The sequence below is a fragment of the Nanorana parkeri genome, unplaced genomic scaffold (assembly GCF_000935625.1).
Source record: "Nanorana parkeri isolate BGI_ZX_2015 unplaced genomic scaffold, ASM93562v1 scaffold1895, whole genome shotgun sequence".
Lineage (NCBI taxonomy): Eukaryota > Metazoa > Chordata > Amphibia > Anura > Dicroglossidae > Nanorana > Nanorana parkeri.
In genome coordinates this window covers 171,634-191,086 of record NW_017308163.1, presented here as the reverse complement: position 1 = coordinate 191,086, position 19,453 = coordinate 171,634, and the positions used below count along the sequence as shown (strand labels likewise).

At 39.4% G+C, this 19,453-nt stretch overlaps 1 protein-coding gene across 1 annotated transcript in view; it reads right to left on the bottom strand.

Annotated features, from left to right (window-relative positions):
- The window catches only part of LOC108800059 (CD109 antigen-like), a gene marked incomplete at its 5' end in the record, with an annotated part of 73,047 nt that overhangs the window by 12,932 nt on the left and 40,662 nt on the right, over positions 1-19,453 (bottom strand). Inside the window, 11 exons of the mRNA XM_018572001.1 lie at positions 668-858; positions 2,942-3,119; positions 4,535-4,766; positions 5,391-5,472; positions 8,623-8,799; positions 9,462-9,615; positions 11,795-12,013; positions 12,150-12,263; positions 14,752-14,869; positions 17,390-17,639; positions 18,319-18,400. Of these exons, the coding sequence (XP_018427503.1) occupies positions 668-858; positions 2,942-3,119; positions 4,535-4,766; positions 5,391-5,472; positions 8,623-8,799; positions 9,462-9,615; positions 11,795-12,013; positions 12,150-12,263; positions 14,752-14,869; positions 17,390-17,639; positions 18,319-18,400 (1,797 nt within the window). The remainder of the gene's footprint in view (positions 1-667; positions 859-2,941; positions 3,120-4,534; positions 4,767-5,390; positions 5,473-8,622; positions 8,800-9,461; positions 9,616-11,794; positions 12,014-12,149; positions 12,264-14,751; positions 14,870-17,389; positions 17,640-18,318; positions 18,401-19,453) is intronic.

Sequence of the window (19,453 nt, the reverse complement as noted above, 5' to 3'; positions counted from 1 at the left end):
ACCCTACTTCCCTTAGTGGCCTTCAGCTCCTCTCTATTTCCTAGAGCCACCCAGGACCCCCTAGTTAAATGCAGCATCAGCATTTTTTCCTTTTAGTGACACAACTGATGCATGAACATTTTTTCCTTCCAGTGACTCCACTGATGCAGCAGAATGTTTTTCCTTTTAGTGACACAACTGAGGCAGGAACATTTATTTCCTTCCAGTAACACCACCAATGCAGTAGCATTCTTTTACTTCCAGTGACAGCACCAGTGCAGAAACATGTCTTCCCTTTAGTTACACCATTAAGGCAGGGAGATTTTTTCCTTGTGCCCGAGCATGTCTTCCCTCCACTGACACTATCAAAGCAGGCATGTGTATATTTACTGGCACAACTGATGCAGGAGCATTTTTTTTCCTCACACTGATACCAGGGCATTTCTTCCTTTGACACTGTTAGCCCCATATTTTACTGCATGGCAGAATGTGCACCACTATGTAACTCAAATGTTACATAAGCTTTGGTGAGCTGTGTGCACCTCTATTAGCCCAGCTTCTGCTCTGCTCATTAAAGACACCCTGGTACTGGATGACTTTGATGAAATAATCATCCACAGGAAACCATACCTAGTCTATTACAAAATATACTACTGGAGCATTTCAACATTTGAAGAGCAATAATTACCTGGGTAGAGACGTAACCCCCAAGCTGGTTCCTCTGCTCGCTAAGCCATTTCATGACAGGAAAACCATCTGCAATTCTGTTCTGTCGTTGGAAGGAGAGCAGTGCATAAGCTGCTGTCTCAATATCTGTTGTCCTTGGCTGCCAGTATATGTTGGCTGATGTAGAAGGTGCGGACCAGTACTTTTTCCCTCCTAAGTAAATAATCAGCAGTCAATAAATACTATACATTGTATTATTGATAGTTCTAGAAAAATTAGTTATTATGAGGTTAATAGGTTAATTTTGCACACAGAAGAGTAATTTATTATGAATTATCTATTGGTGACACTACTCTGCATCGCTGTACTGTATGTATATAGTGTAAAGGTGCTCATACACCTTACGACCATCGCAAGACTTTTGTCTTGCGATGGTCGTATGCTTCTTGAAAGCCCGTACGATCTGCCCACCTTGGACGGGCAGATTGTACTTGGGATCATCGAAAGCCCGCCCCGCTGAGGGGCTGGCTTCCGATATATATATATATATATATATATCCCAACCGGATAATAGGTGTTTATATAATCAAGGGACTATTTTAATTAAGAGATTTTCGAAGGAAACAAAAAAAAAGGGGGGAAGAAAAGAAAAGAATACAGAGCTTATTTGATGTCGGGGAAAACGAACTACAAAAAACCTAAAGCTGCTCTAGCGTTCACAGCCTGTCATCTAAACCCGCTGTGTTGCTTTTGTTGTACAGTAGAAACGGTCGCACGTCTTAGTTCACACTGCTCGATTCTCGTACGATCGCGGGATTTCGCCCGATTCTCGTACGAGAATCGAGCAGTGTATGGGCACCTTAACTACATGTGGTACAGTATATGTGACTGTGCCAACCACAAAGTATGCCATATTTTACTAGTAATTCTACTTGTAGAATGACCTTAGATGTAGATACAAGCAGCTACTTTGCAGTTACCAAAATATAGTATGCATTAGTGACATTTGTAAAACATTTCTACCTCGCTAATTAAAAATATCAATGTGTTTGCATGTAGGACACCTTACACCTGGAATATGCAATTTCTTTTACAATAAATGTTTCTGAAGTCAGTGGATATATATATAGAACATTATAGATCATCAGTGAATTAGGAATTTCTTGAAATAGTAACATTCCTAGAAATAGCAAAATATAACTAAATGCCTAGAGACAATAGCTCACTGGAACATATGCCATCACCTAAGCTTGAAAAATCATTGAATAAGAAAATAAATAAAAGATCATTAAAAAATGAAAAAACAAAAATAAAGATCACCAAATTTTTTTTAAAAAGAATAAAAAAAGAAACAATTGGGAGGAGTTAGCAGTGACAGCTAGCTCCGCCCAACTGTTTCCTATTGGCCCGGGACCTGCTAGAGTCTTCCAGCAGGTCCTGGCCAATAAATAACAACTTGGCAGAGCTGGCCGTGATCTCACGGCTGGCTCCATCCAGTTGCAATGACAGATCTGTCATTGCAACTGGACGGAGCCAGCCGTGAGATCACAGCTGACTTCGCCCAGCTGTCAGTTACGAGGCTTTTGGCCGGCCAATGGCCAGCCGATCGGCTTGCTTGAGGTTTGACTTTGGCTCAGTCAAGCCGGAGCACATTCCTTCGGCTCGACTGAGCCGCTCAGCCAGCTTCGGGAGCTGTACGGGCTATAGTGAATAGCCCGTACAGCAGCCCTTCGGTTCTACTGAACCGAAGGGCTCAGACGGCCGGAGCTAGCCGAAGGATCAGCCGGAGCTCTGGCTAATCTTTCGGCTGGCTTTGTGAATAACCCTGTAAGTCTTCTTCACTTGGTGTACAGTACTCCAAGCAGGAAGGATTATTTGGGGATGGGTTTAAGGTTAACAAGCTTTTAAAGTTAAGGAATTTGTGCAGATATAAAACAAAATAGACTTTATACATATCTATTTGCATTCTGTGATAATTACAGAAATACATAAAAGGTAAACATTGCTTATTAAATGTGAGTTACCTCAATGTGTGGTAACATGTGTTACGTGCATACCAATTACGTGCATTGGTGCACAACTGTGTGTTGCACTGGGATGTGTTGGCAGGCCATTGAAAGTAAATGCAACACATTAATTTCCACAGAAATGTGTTCTTTTTAATAATAAATGTTTAAAGAAATAGAAGTTGGGTGAAAGCACACACTTTCTATTTAAATGAAGTTATAAATTACCACAACTTCTATCTTATCCTACATTTTTTTAAACAATAAAGCGTATCAATCTATGTACTTACCATTAGACATAATGGTTGCCCTGGAGTTTAGCTTGTCTAGAGCAGGTTTCGCTTTTGAGCTGTTAGCCAGTGTTAATGCATATGCAACAACTGACAAGGTGTAATTGCTGGAAATTCCTTCGTCATACTTGCCCTCTAAATATTGTACAGCTTTCTGCACATTGAACGCATAGCGATTCTGAAAAAAAAAATACAAAGAAACCACTATAATTGTTTGCTATACTGACCTTTTGAAAATAAATAAAACATGTATTTGCCTTTAAAAAATATGGCATTTTAACAAAATAAATTTTGCAGTAGGAGCTGGTAACATTTTCTAACATAGAATACAGAAAATGTTATTATTGTCAACTTTGAAAATGGTAAATACTTTTTGTAACATTAACCTTTTTGAAATTACTATAATATCCAATATCTTTAGTCATCAATTATCGTGTATACCTAGCAAAAACATTTTTCTTTCTTTATAGTAGGGAACATTTATAACCCCTGTCAGGTTTATTTGCTGTCTATGAGGGTTATTCACAAAGCTAGCCGAAGGATCAGTCGTAGCTCTGGCTGATCCTTCGGCTAGTTTTGGCCGCCCGAGCCCTTTGGTTCAGTAGAACCGAAGGACTGCTGTACGTGCTATTCACTATAGCCCATACAGCTCCCGAAGCTGGCCGAGCAGCTCAACCGCCTAGACTAAATCGCCTGTCGCACAAAAAGGTGCAGGAGCTATTTTCGGGAGATTGTCACGTGGATTGGGTCCCATAGACATCTCTATGCATTAAAATCCACGCGACAACCACACGGTTTTCAATGAACAGTCCCGCAAACGAAAACACGTGGCAACCGCACGGAAACGGCTCAGCATCTAAATCGCCTAGGTGTGAACCTATCCTGAAGCGAAGAAAAAATGTTTTGCCTAGGGATACACCTGCAAAGCTATACAAAGCTTGCATAAATATTGTGTTATAACATGTGGTATACATGTATGGAGTACAATTAGTAACTGTGCACCCCTTACAGACTAAGTACTAAGTTTATTATCTCAAAGCCCTGCCTTTAAGTATCAACTTTGTAACAAGAGTTGAATAAGACTTCACTAATGAATATTAGTTCTGCAATAGTTTGTTGGTTTGAACTGAAATGTTATATTGCATTTCATTAAAGTAACACTAAACTCAAGGGTTAAATCTTAAAATTTATTTCAAGTACCTTAACTATTACCACTATCCTTCTGGAGGATGGCTACTTTTGTTCCCCATGGTCCCTGTGTGTGTTGTAAAGTAGCCACCGCTCCAAGCACATTCCCGTGATGGACTACAATCTCACCTTTAGTTTGCTTATGTGTGTTGAGATTGTAGTCCATCACGGGAGCCAGCAAAATTAGCCACCCTCCAAAAGGAAAAACAGTGTCAGAATGAATTCTGAGATGATTTGAGAATGTACACCCGAGTGATGTACAAATAAGAGTAATTTTTGTTAATAGTTAAGGTACTTGAATGCATTTTTAAGATTTAACTCCTGAGTTTAGTGTCACTTTAATACATTTACAGAGATGACAGGAAAGCCATTTTATTTTACTTTTTAATGCTGAAATGTGCTTACCTTGTAACCCTGATCTTCTAAAAGTGAGGTTAGTATGTAGGCAGTGAGGGTGACTGGACCGTTAAGCCCACCCTGGAGCTCTCTGTGTATTACTCGCCCGGGCTCAGAGAATATACCAGTGTCAATATCCTGATACTGAACTAGGAAGGCTACTGCTTGATTTAAGACATCTGGACTTATGTATATAAAAGGCCGAGCTTGAAGGAAACATCTCAATACAAAAGAAGTGAGCCTACAAAAAAGAACATTTTTACTGTTAAGTTAAAAAGTAAATAAGAAATGATTTAGATTTAAAAAAACACATGTGTATTTAGTAAGATAATATTTAAATATTCACAACTGATACAGAGACAGAGTTCATCACAGATCTTTCTTTCTACTCTCACAGAAGTTGGATTTGTAAAGAAAAAAAATATTGCTCTCACGCTTTAAAATGGCACCAAGCACTGGAAATGCTCCCTGTGAAACTTATGAATGCCTTTCATTTCCACTACACAAGCAACAATGGTTTTAAACATTTATATTGATATGTTCTACAGCACTTTTGAGGCTGTTCAACTTGTAGATTATGCTTCACTGTTTCTGTACCAATGGAATGTATTTATTGAGTATTGACCATTGTCCCTTCCTTTTCTTGAAATAAAGGGTTTTGTGTAAGTAACAATCCTCTCTAGGTCAGTTATGAGAACTAAAAATAGGGGAAAAAACTTGCTTTGTTAAAAATAATGCAATCCAGTTTTATTTACAGTGCTCTTAAAAATAGTAAGCAATCTTTTATAAGAGTTTAGCTCTACTTTAAATTTGTATTGTTTCTATGCCATATGGTTTAGGACCAACATAAATGTAATTTGCTTACCAGGTACTTCCAATCCCATCATAATTTCCAAAGGCACTGAAAGAGCCATCATTGTGGCGATAAAGTAACTCTCTTTCATAACCTGAAAGTATAAGAATATACAGTGGTATTAATAGTAAGGTATTTAAAAGGGTGCCTACTCTATAAGATTATGCAAACATCAGTAGCCTCGGACCGTGGGGCCCCATCTAAAACAACAAACATACTCTATATACAATATTTTTTGTAAAGTACATTACAGACAGATCTCAACATGTATATAATACAAATAGTAATTTAACTGTCAGATTGCAAAAATCTCTAAAAAGATAACTACTTTACCATAACAGGAGCAAGGGTTTCTACCTTACTGTGCATGTGCTGATTCCTCTCCATAATGGAGTACCTGTCTATTTGCAAGCTTACAGGGAGAAGAGCTGGCCAGGAGCACAGTTGCAGAGATGACAGGCCCCAGGATGATGAAACATTGCCTGATTGTGGGCTGAACCAACAGTGGGTAACTACGAAAATCTGCTTCTGAGGTATGAATTTTTAACCATGTCTGAACCCAAAACCAAAAAAACTCAATATATTGCACCTTACAAGTACTTAGATGCGGTGGCTGCATTGCTTTCCTTTTTTTATTATTTTTAAACTCTTTTTTCAGCTATTGTTCCTGTTCATAACACACTTTCTGTCCTTGGATGAAAACCCTCATTCACTGCACAGTATCTCTGTTGTCACCTTAGGATACTATCACTATCCTAATTTGGACAAAAAACACTTCCCCCTGTGCTCATCTCCATTATATAGAGGGGAGTTGTTCTGTAAGTCACAGAGCATAGCCAAAAATATTGATAACAATTGTTTGAGATTTCCGTTCAGTGCACATAACATTACAAGGACACAGAATTTCTATCATGATCATGATAAGAATATTTCTGTGCTTGCAGAAAATGTGCTTAGCCTGAGAAAGAAAATGATGAATCCACCACATCAAAGGGCTGGTAAGCTGTAATAAATTAAATTTTTGTTCTTGGGTTTAGATGTACTTTAAGTGAATATTTTGTGGAGAAAGGCTGGTGGAATTTCCAGACCCTTATATACACATATACTGTATGTTAAGATGCCCATAAATGTCTTAGAGAGGTCAGGCATATATGCATTATCTCACTGTCTTTAGATACCATAAAAGCAAAGTTCTGCATAGTTAAACATTGTGTTTATATGAATGGGGGGTGGGGGGTTTGAGTACTAAGGGTCCATTCACACCATCTGCATTGGAGCTGTGCTGTGCTGGCTGTTGATTCCAGCGCAGACCCAAGGCAAGACATGGCTATTTACCTTGTCACGGATGGTGCCCATTTACATGACCGCATTGCGGTAGGAACGCAGTGGTGTGCGCTGAGAAAAGTAAGGCATGCCTTACCTTTTTTCCTTGCGGCGGGATGTGACACAGTACAACCGACTCGCACCTCACTGTGTCCATAGAACTGAATAAAAGGTCACTCGTGACATTTCAATAAAGTTCTAACAAAAAAAGAACACAGTGTGATATGCTGGGATCAGCACTTTGGCACTGTGCCGGGGCACTGCACACCAGACACTGTGTGATTAACACAGCGTCTGGTGTGAATGGGCCTACTAATGCTCTTAGCATTGCTTATCTCCTCTGGTGAAATACATAATTTTGGCCCATAGACAACATATCCTTGCTCGATATGTCTGAAAACTATAGTGCACTTGCAATAAGAATATAACTGTTTGTAGTTACTGTATCCTCTAAATAATTTGTAACTTTCATATTTTAATGTGTTTGCAATCCATGATTGTACTACATATACAAGTCTGTACATTTTCCCCCTAGATATCAAGCTACAATCAATGGGAGGAATTAACAAATAGTGGTGTACGCATAAAGCCTGCACCACTCTACTAAACTGAGAAAAGGGAGTAGATCCTGCTCCTAATTTACAAAGGGGACGCAAGCAGTGCAGTGTATTCACTGCACAGAGAGGAAGAGACATGTAAGCGGTCACACCAGAAGACCTTCATCCTGTACACTAGATGCAGTCTAGTAGGGAGTTTTCTATAAGTTTGTTAATTAGGTGCAGAACCTGTGCCAGTTTTTATTTCACTCGGAAACAGAAAATGGCATGGGTGGTGCAGATAGACCTGAAGCCTATCAGTCACCATTCCCCGCAGGCATTCCCCCTCCCCTCTCTGTGTTCCTCCAGCATTCATTGGAGGGACAGACAAAAGAGAGGGTGGGCACGGCTGGCTGTGGCTCTAGAGAAGCAGAGCCAGCTGTCAATCAGGGAGTGGGGTGGATCCTGACAATATTGGAGGTTAATTTGGGCTGATCAGGGTTAAGTATGGAATAATAAGAGGTTAAGTAGGAATACTTTGTATTTTTTTTTTAAATACTTTTTTTTCTTCCACTTGTAAGGCTGCTGTAATGGACATCACATGAAGATCAGAGGGCACCTCCTTGATCTTCATATGAATGAAACAGTAAAAACTAAAAGTAACAATATTGATACTTTATGGGTTCAAAAGTTAAAAAACTAAATTTTTGAAAGCAGCAGCTACAGTCGGCTGCCTTATGTAGAAAATTGCCAGTAAAAAAATTTTTAGCCATACTTAGAATGCCTAATGTCCACAACTGGTTAAAGTAAACCAATCACAAACCCGTATACTGTAAGGATATTTTCAGTGACATGCAGCATATTCAAATCATTAAAAAATCCAGAGACACAGCTGAGATTTTGTGCAAATATCCACTTTTACCGTAAAAGTCCCAGTTGGTCCCACCCCACAAACCTACCAAGAATCACTATTGGTCTAGTATTGTGATGCTCAGTCTTAGTGACCAGTTTAGAAGCTCAGAAGTAGGTCAGGGATGTGAAAAGTTGAACCTTAATATCAAAGTTAAGGTTAACTTATTTAACATTTACAGGGTGTAAACTTATATATCACTTTTAATTCCACTAATGATAAACTTTGTTTATGTATTTTTCTATCATATGCTCAGTTTGATTAGGCCAGATTTTTCTCTAACCCAACATTTATTTAAAACTTTGTTTTGGCAAGATTTTATACACTTTACTAACACTTCTCTGAAAGTGTTGAGTGAGGGCACAGACTGATCAACACAGGCAATATCTTAAACACAGAATGTCAGACTCACAGCGTATATCATCTCAATTGTTTTTAATATTATTGTGTCACCATTGTCAGTTGTCAAAATTACCTTGTTCCATGAATTGTATGGATTTTTCCCTTATATCACCCTTTAACTGATTAGTTGCTTTTAAATAAATAAGAACATAAATATTTGGCGCAAAAACAATCATGTTTTGCTCTCCACAGCCATACGGCATAACGATAAGTGATTCAAGACCATTTATTGAAGGCCCAAGAAGATCTCCTGTTAAAACACAAACAGAAAATTGGATTAATAACTGTATTGTGTCATTCCTGTTTATAGTATCTATGTACATCACTTAGTAATACAAGCTTGTAACATACGGATTAACTCCATTCATCTTTAACAAGCCAAGCTGGCGATAGAAGGGCCAAAGAAGATATGACCAAACAAGCAAGGTGTAGAAAACTGTAAACTATGAATTAAAATACAAATAATCAGAAATTTTAAAAAATCTTGAAACTCATTCATTGTGCTGATTGTATGTGCTAGTGATAAAGAAGATTTCACACACATGTTGCAGAAAAATCATGTTGTGCTCAAAATGCTGCAAGCACTATTTTGATCCCACCGGTCCGCACTGCAGGAACAATGTGCCTTGCGATCCCGTGCAGGTGATCACATTGCGGCCGAAGGGCATGGCTACGGTGCCATTCATTTCATTGGCCCGCTATGCCCCCTCCTGCCCGGAAAAAAGTGAGCCGGCCGCAATGCGAGGCAGTGCGTTCCGGCCAGAATCGGACCGGAACGCACTGCTTATGGTGTGAACTAACCCTAAAGGGAACAAATTCATGATACAAAAAACTGCCCATGTAGTCGGCTTCTAAGAGCCGCAAACAAACAACAAAATTATTTGATGAATCAAGAAAAGGAGCAATTCTTACCAATTACCGTGATGAATGCCTCTTCACTGCCTTGTACTAAATCACTAGGGAAAGTGAATGAGAAACTCTTTACTGATACTGTGCCAGGTGCATTTCCACTGCCACGAACTTCAAAAAGTGCTGCCTCTGAATAATAATTCTTCACACCTTCAGCCTTTTAAAAAAATACATAAATAGATCATCTTTATCTTAGTTGCCAATGCTTAGAAGATTTTACATTGCTTTAGTCCCTACTTACTATAACCTGCATGGTTATACTGTCTCATGGATCCCAAGCCCTACTCCTATAGAAACCATGATTTCCATACACTGCAGTGATGAAGAACAGCTGTGTGCCGTTTGGAATAAATGGTTCTATAATATTGGGCAATATTGATGCACATCCCAAACTGCTGGTGTATTGTGCAATACAGCAGCAGTTCGGAATGTGCATCATCAATGGGATGCAAAGCAATGGTTTGTACGGTTCTGTCTACTGTTTTGAAGTGAGAAATAATCCTCTTTTTTGGGGGATATGTGATAGTTATATGTTTTTAGAAGGATTTACTGTGTTACAAATCAGATTATTAAAATAGTTGGTTGAAGTACGACCTATTACTAAAGAATAGTCTATATGAAATATAGACTCTAAAATAATCCACAACCAGTTTTTTAGAATTGCACCTGTGACACCCACATGCCATCATATTCCAAAGTTGGCTTCACACTATTGCAATGCAGTAACACAGTAAAATGTATGGCATCACAAGGCACTTTGGCATGTTGAGATGCTTTTATTTGGAATGGCACCCGTATCCCACTGCCCAAGTACAGTAGGTATCGATAGACATGCCCAGCAGCACACCACAATGTATGTGCTTCATTAAAAGAAAGGTACATATGCAGTTTGCTTCTTGTTGCCATGCTTTGGTGGCCCACTCTATGAATGGGCTGTTTTAATGCAGCACACAAAATACAGCACGTTATCGCACTTGTGGTACTGCACCGCGCTGTCTGATGTGCTGGGGCCCTAAACGAAATGAGAAGACAGAAATATTTTGCTGCGATTGGTGATATGGTTATTTAAAAGGGCATAATCCAAGGCTTTCATCCCAGCTATATCAACTAGTCAGTTTCTTACTTGTAACAAGCATACAGGATAGGGCTCCAAAATTCCAAAATTGTTTGGCTTTATGCTTGTTCCTGGTCATTAAAGAAGAACTCTGGGCAGAAATTGTATTAACTCTTACAGTGGGGCTACCGCACACTGCATGGGGTAACTGCTCATTTTTGCCTAGGGTCCAAAAAAAGTTATACTCACTTGATCCTCACAGCTGGCAGCGCTCCCTCCAGCCTCTCTCCCCCTCCGCTGGAGCGATGGTATGGCTCTCTGCATCCTCATGTCCTCATGTCCTATACACTGAGGAGAATTTATCAACACTGAAGCAGACAAAAACTGGAGCAGCTGTGCATGGCAACCAATCAGCTTCTCCCTTTTATTTTCAAATCTTACCTGAACAAACTGAAGAAAGAAGCTCATTGGTTGTCATGGGCAACTGCTCCAGATTTTGTCTGCTCCAGTTTTGATAAATTCCCCCCCACTGTATTGACGTGATAACTCGAGGATTCCTAGACCATTGCAGAGCAGGGGGAGAGACGCTTTGGGAACTGGTCTAAGAGGTGGCCGGCTGGGAAGATTAGGTGAGTATAACTTTTTTTTTACCTTACGCAAAAAGGACCAGTTAACCCTTGCAGTGTGAGGGTAGCCCCACTGCCAGGGTAATAACATTTCTGTCTGGAGTTCTTATTTAAGTAACTTACTAGATGTTAAAGCCATGGTGAGGATGACAGCTCCATAGCCTGCATCTTAGTCAGTAAAGTCTGCTCCTAAATACCAATCTAGAGATGAGTGACAAAGGGAAGATCCACTGCAATGGTACAATGTTTACTTTTCCCAGGATAATAGTAAACTAGTATGATAAAGGTCCAAATACTCACTTACTAGTTTATTGTAATGTAGAGTGACAGATCCCCCACCCCGTCCCGAAAAAAAGAGATGTGCCCTCTGTTATTATAAGGAAGTGCTACACTTTCTTTTTAGACTAGCACCTAACAGTGAAGTTTATTAGTTCACTATCTTGGAGTATAGGAAGACAATTTATGTTTGTAGCACTTAGATAGGTAACATCAATGCAGGGTATTTATGGAAATCTCAAAGAAATTACTAAGTTTTACTTCAAGTCATGATTAAGCATATCAGCTACACACAATACACAGATGCCGATGATAATTATGTAACCTCCCATTAAGAATATTCAAGGCTCTCTTTGTGTAATATCATAAATAAGACTTACCCTCACTACGATATTTCTGATCAAAGTTTCCGACACTGCTTTTGAAGTAGCTGTAACATGAATTACTATATTGCCCAGTACTTTTGGTTGTATAGGAAAGAAAACAACCGTTCCATTCTCTCTGAGAACTGTCACATTGCGCTCTCCTGTGACAAAGCCTGTGGTATTATTAGGTACAATTATGTCAAATGAATTGCTAGACACCAATGTGATTATAACCTGAAACACAATAATAAATTACGTTAGTACACTTCATATTTGGTAACACATTTGTCCCTCTATTTTTAGCATAGCTGAAAAATAAACTTGTCACCATTGTCAAAACAGTGCCACAAAATGTAAAAAAAAACCAGACCTGCAAGTCTTCTTTTAAGGAATTCAACAACATTACTTCCAGGATAAACTGTTCGCCTCTTGTTAACGTATTTGGCATATTAAGTGTCATGACAAGCGGTTTCACCACAGACAGCTAGAAATGAAAAATAAAATATATATAGAATATTGCTATAGCATAAAATACAGAAATAAATAAACAAACAGTAAGCTAGTAGCGTATATGGCATGAATTACAAGTCATAAATGAACAATCAATAACAAATTAAAAATAGAAAGAATGTATAGAATTTTTAAAGCATTAAAGGATCAGTCCACTCAATGCACACATCTCAGTTTTGGGTAAATGCTGCTTGTTTTAACCACTGAGTCATAGTGCTTCTGAGGCAAGATCCCTGCGCCTGAGTTGCTGGGTATATACACTTGCTGCAGCCGTTGTAAGGAGTTTATCTCCCCTATTAATTTTTACATCTATACAGTTCCATAATTATACTTCCCAGGTCCACTGCCTTGTGCCACCAACCTCCTACCCAAGTCAACAAATTAGCCCAGGTATCACACTTAAAGTAGTATTAAACTCTCACTTCCATAATTAATCCATATCAATTAAATATACAGTATAGTGCCCGTGGGAAAATGTATTTATTTAAATTTTTTCTATTCTGACATGGCTCGTGTCAGAATAAAGAAAAAAAGACACATCAGTGTTTCACTCCTGGGCGGCCGGGAGATGCTGAGTCGCACTCTTTCTGCACTTCGGGTCGGCTGATCATGCTGAGCATGTTCGGCCGACCCGAAGCCACGCGAAGCAAGCCGATCTACGGCTGATTTCAGCCGATGTATGGCTGAAATCAGCCATACCAGCCTGAAGTGAATAGCCGAACAGTGTTCGGCTCACTTCACTTCAGATCGGTCATTTACTCGGCTGCCCTCGGCAGCTTAGGGAATAGACCCCATAGTGTTTCCAAACAGCTGGCTCCAACTCTCTAAGCTCAGCTTCCCTGAAATTGCCTTGCTGTGCCTGTGTTTGTGGCTTTAAATCTGGTGCCAAGTCAAATTCAGCCATTTATTGTACTTATTCATTCAGCACAACATAGAAAAGGTCAGTTTAGTTCAATTTTCACTGGATTTTCTCTATGTAACTCTAGCTGTATTGTTAGGTATATGGCCGGCATAAGGGCATCCTCCTTCACCTTCATTTATATTGAAGGAACAGGAAGGATGGTTGCTATTATTTTTACACATTGTAACTGGGATCCTAATTAAAAAAATGAGTGAATTTTCTGCTATTTTGTGAGTAGTGTCCTTGTATTGGTAATCACAAAAAGCATAATTTGTACTATTTACAAACTTCTTTAATAAAATATATTATAATATAATAAATTATAATAACATATATAATAAAGGTCTATACCAAATAGGACCTTTCTTTAGATATTGAAAGCGCTTATCTTTGTCTTATTGCCTTACATTTGCCATCTTCAGAACTGTTCCATTTTAGGCAACTGCATCATTTTTTGTGTTCTCTGGAAACGTCTGGAGCTAACTTCCCCCTCCAGGCTATGAGAGATGATGTGTGCAGGCAAGGGGATAAAGGGGGGGAATCTCTTATCTACTCTCTTCTCATGGGGGAATTCTCTAAATAATCCTATATGTCATCGTGGGAAAAGGACCTGGGTGTGTTATTTCACTAGTCACCTGTCATCAATATTGCTCCCGAGTGTCCCTAGGCCTACTTAATGTTTCCTTGGTAGAGGCTAACTTCAAGGTGCTATCGTGCTGGTACCTGGCCCCTTTTAGGTTAGAGATTATATTCCCCCGGGGACAACGCCTTTATATTTTGGAGGGTGCAACCAGCCTGCCACGATGTATCATATTTGGTGGCTATGTCCTAAATGATGCCCCTTTTGGAATAGATTATTTGCCTTAGTCTATAGAGTGTTTTGCATTAGACTACCTGGAGATCCACAGTACGCTTTACTAAACCAATCAGTTACGGCAATCTCTAAAGCTCAAGGAAAATTCCTTTCTGCTTTTATCAGTTAACGTTTTAATAGCCAGAGCCTGGAAAACACCCCCTGTATCTTTCAAATATGTTAAGTCTAAAATTTCAGGGATTATGATCCATGAAAAGCTCTATAGTAGTTTTCAGGTTAAATGGAAACAATTTGAGAAGATCTGGAACCCTTGTTTACAGTATACAGGTATAACTGACGCATTCTGAAGATAAAATGAACTATGGTACACATGAAATGGGGGCACACACCCTTTGGAGTCTTTTCTTTGTTCTTTCCCTTCTTTCTGTTTTTCTCTTTGGAAGTTATTTTCCCTCCTGGACCTATGATGCTTATGTCCGATTGTTTTGATTCAACTAGACCAATATGTTTCTTATTAGGACTTGCTAGTACTTTGCCTCTGCTTTATTGGTCAAGATGTTTTTTGTAAGCTGTACTTATTTATATTTCTGTATCGCTGTACTAGCTGGATATTTTATCTTTTTTTTTCTATGCACACTGCATTTTACTTTGTTACACAGATCTCGGAGGGATTTCTTTTACATTCATTGTACTGTTACTTTAATATGTTGTTTACTTGAAATAAAAACTTTAAAAGTTAAAAATTACCTCAATAAGCGCATCAGTAACTCCCAGTCCAAGTCCCTCAGACATAACAAATGCTGTGGCCACCCAAGTCGTATTTTTGTCTGGCACAGTTACTAGAAGATTTCTTAATAAACTCGAGCTGTTGAAAGACGTGGTACTGAGTTACTTATGCACATTGCTTTACTATTCTTGAATACAAATCAACAACTTTTGCACTCTGTCTTCCCTATCCCATAATTAATTACATTACTTATGATCCATGTGTTCTTTTTTTGTCCTCGCTCAGGACACCTAACAGTTTTTTTTTTTTCCTCTGCATTTTTTATGCATGGTAATTACCCACCTCGGGTTCAGCCTCTTCTCCCGGGTGGTAGATGTCCCTGTATGTGGTAAATCCATAGGGTGGGACATGCCTTTTGCCAGGCTAAGAGACCGGAGGTAGCCTAAATGGCTACAGGTAGAGGGGCTGGTAAGTAGGACTCATGGGGCCGAGGTTCTCTGCCGATCGTCGGCTGTGGGTGCGTTCCAGCGTGGTGCGCACTCTCTATGCCTCACACGCTATTGCGGTAGTAAGCCGCGGCCGCCAGTGACCCTGCGTTCCGGCTTGGAGCGCAGACCCGCCCCTTCCCGTTCTGGATTGGCTGGCGGGGATAGAGGGGCGGGGCGTAGTGCGGTCCAGCGTGCAGCGCATGCCGGAATCCGCAGTGCGTCTCCACGCAATGGAATGGGGCAGGCAGCTTAAAGACTGCGGTTCCTGAGTGTAGTATTGCTGCTGATCGGTACCAGGTCGTTGTAGACTGTCCATCACTGTGGAGTGCTGTCGATCACCAGGTAAGTCCTCACAGAGGGTTTGTTTTGTTCTAGTTTCTATTTTGTTGCTACTGGGGACAGAGTGTTTACAGGATATTGTGATTTCCCTAGTGAGCCACCATGAGTCCGGGTAGCCCAACTGGACAGGCACGAAGTTCATCAAAATTTTTGAGGCAGTTTTGATTTTTTATTTTTATTTTTATTTTTATTTTTTTGCATAAAAGAGTGCTGACATGACTGGGGTGTCTCGTATCAGGGGGAAGAGCCCTAGGTATAGGAAGCACAATACTAAGTCACGTTCTCACAGGACTTCTCCTGCGGCCGAGGCTAGGCCAATTAGACTTTCTACTCATGGGTCGCCCCAGCTTATGTCACCCAGGCTACGGTCTAAGTCGCCACCAGCTGGCCCATCCTCTGAGAATTGTCGGGCATGCGGTGCCCAGGCACTACCTGAAAAGCTATTGTGTTCCACTTGCATTAGAGAATTGGGGAAAGACACAATTTCTGACTCACAGGATATTAAAGCTTATATCCGAGAAGCAGTGGCAGAAGGTATTAGAGAATACACAGGAGGTAGTGCTTCGTCTAAACGGCGAAGAGATGAAAAGAGACCAAGAGAGGTGGTCTCATCTCAGGATTCAGATCCAGAGGATTCAGATGGGGCCAGGGAGGAGATGCTCGATGAGAATTTCTCTTTTGACTTTGCACTAGTGGCGCCCTTCATTTCCGCAATTAAGCTCGCATTGGGCTGGGAGGAGGATCCCGTCCCCATGGATAAGCAAAGGAGATTTTTTCCAAATATCAAAAAGGAATTGCCTTCCTTTCCACTATTCTTTGAAATCAAAGAGATTATTGAGGAGGAGTGGGCAAGGCCGGACAGAAGGGGCAAGTTGCCCAATCGCATGTCAAAGTTATATCCATGTCGCCCCTCGGATGCCGAATTGTGGGATACTACTCCTAAGGTGGATGCAGCCTTACAGAGGCTGGCTAGACATGTACTCTTGCCTTTAGATGACTCTGTTTCGTTCAAAGATACCATGGACAGGCGGCTGGAGGTGGGTTTGAAAAAGATCTACGCCACAGCAGGGGCATCATGCAGGTCTGCGGTGGCTTTGTCCTCAGTCAATACATACTTACCGTAATTTTCCTTTCCTGGCTCTCCTCATGTCGGCATAGCTACCCTCCCATGCCTTCGCTCGACGTGCTATGGAACACGTGTGTGGTGGGAAGGGGGGCTTTATTCTCTTGTTAGGGGTGGTCCTATTGGGAGCCGGGGGGGGGGGGTTAACCCATTAGTATGCCGACATGAGGAGAGCCAGGAAAGGAAAATTACGGTAAGTATGTGATAACAATTTTCCGTTATATATATACACACCGGTACATGTAACTTCTCCAACTTCCACATTTCTCTGCTGCCACTGCTTCTGAGCTCTGTTTTGTCACCATTTCACCCCAGTCTTAACTATTCATACTCTCATGCGCCCTCCCTCCCAGTTTCAACAGACTTCTCAGCGCACTGAAAGTGGCCAGATGGCCATTAAGGTGCTGCATCTGCTCCTTCTGCAGGTAGAGGAGCTGGTTGGCTGCTTAGGGATATACAGTATTTGTTTTGGTAGTGCTGAATTTAAAAAAATACTTTGTGCCAGAACCATGATCCTAGCTTCTTTATTAAAAGGCCAAACTGCAAATACAATGTGCTGCTAACTCGAATTATTTTTATTATTTGCAAAGCAAAAAGTAGAATCTTTAAAGTTTACATTAGTTCTTTTTGTAGTTCTGAATTAAAAAACTTTGGTATGCTCGCCTTAGTGCTAGAGGAGCTTTTCCCAGCACTTAAGTATAGTGATACCTTATGTTAGATTCTAGCCAAATCCAGGTCTCTATAAACTCAGGCTTGCTTTGGGGTTCTATGAATGAAGGTATTCCATTTTCTGGAATATTTTCTTCTTCTCTTTCTATGAATGAAGGTATTCCATTTTCTGGAATATTTTCTTCTTCTCTTTCTATGAATGAAGGTATTCCATTTTCTGGAATATTTTCTTCTTCTCTTTCTATGAATGAAGGTATTCCATTTTCTGGAATATTTTCTTCTACTCTTTCTAAAAAATAAATGAAAACAAAATAATATTAATACTCAAATACTGCATATAGCACATTACTAATTAGAAAACATTATGTAAAACTGGTTGGCAAAATGAAATAATAATGATAATGAATACGGGCATAATTATTATTGGCACAAACTCTTTTCTGAAACATGAATTTAAAGAAAAATGAAATATATTTGTTTTAGAACATAATACATCAAGGCCAAGTTCTAATTATAACAGAAATAATTGCACAGCGCTAAAAATTGAACAGCAATAAAAATAAATCTAAATGAGTGACTTAACCTATATAAGGTGCATAAAATTACTCTCCACAACGTGAATAACAGATAATTCAAAAATAGGCGTAACAAAAATAATTAAACTTGTATAAATAGAAAGCTTTTCTAAACCATCAGAAAAAGTTCATCAATAATTCCAAACTCCAGTGTATCCAAATATGTGATAACCTCTCAGCTGAAAGTGCTTGTGCATACAATGTAACTAATTTACTTGATACTAAATAAAATAAATACCTGTAAAACAGTAAATCAATTATGTCAATTGAATTGAATTGTCCATAAAGTGTTTCCAGTGTATCAACTTCACACAACGTGCACAAAAACACTCCTGTGCTGTGAATGTGATCTTTTCCAGGTGGAAACCGGAGCCCCAAAGGTATTAAACTCACCAGAACTGTTCACAGTCAACAAATGCAAAGCAAATGCCTTTGGCTCGGCAGCGCCGCTCAGCTGCCATTGGCTGCTGTACGGCTTATTGTGAAAAGCCCGTACAGTAGCCCTTCGGTTTCGACTGAACCAAAGGGCAGAGGTGGCCGAAGTGAGCCAAAGGATCAGCCAAAGCTACGGCTGGATCCTTCAGCTCCTCTGTGAATAACGCTGTTAGTGTCAAGTCAACTAGTTAGATTGTATGCACAAGCACTTTCTACTGAGAGGTTGTCACATATTTGGATACACTGGAGTTTGGAATTATTGATGAACTTTTACAGTGAATAATAAAATATTTACACTTGATGCTCTGGCACTTTTTCTGATGGTTTAGAAAAGCTATTTATTTATACAAGTTTAATTATTTTTGTCAAGCCTTTTTTTTTATTACTTGTTATTCACGTTGTGGAGAGTAATTTTATGCATCTTATATAGGTTGTCACTCATTTAGATTTGTTAAATTTTTAGCGCTGTGCAATTATTTCTGTTATTATTATAGCATTGTGCTTTGAACATAGCAGCTTTAGATTGAGGTGAGAATTATATCCATTACTGCAGGATCAGTGTTTTTTGCAAGTTCTAATTATATCAGTGAACTAAAGAAACTACAGTTTGTTGAAAACCCAATTGACAGGACCAGCTACAGTAATAAAACGCATCCTGCCTCCATACTTGCCTCAATTTGTTAAATATATTCCACATATACATTTACAAAATATATAAATTTATTAGCATATAAAGTTAAAAAATTCAAAAAAAGAAAGTTTATCATTAAATCACAATTATATAAACAATGCAATTTGAATGAACACTGCAATAATGATTAAAACGTTGCTTGCCTATTATATGAGTTAGAAACAAACATTTACATACTACGCAGTATCCACATTATTAAAAATGTGTATATATATTCTTCCAATGTGCTAGAAGACGTAGGTATTTGTTATGTAAAATGTTTCACAAAAATAGCAGAAACAAACTTTCTGAACAAAAATCATGGCTATTTCTATTGTTAAGGAATAGTCAGTACACTAGTCAATAAATAGTCTGTAGAATAGCCAGTAAAATTTCCATTTCAGGCTTACCATATGTATTATA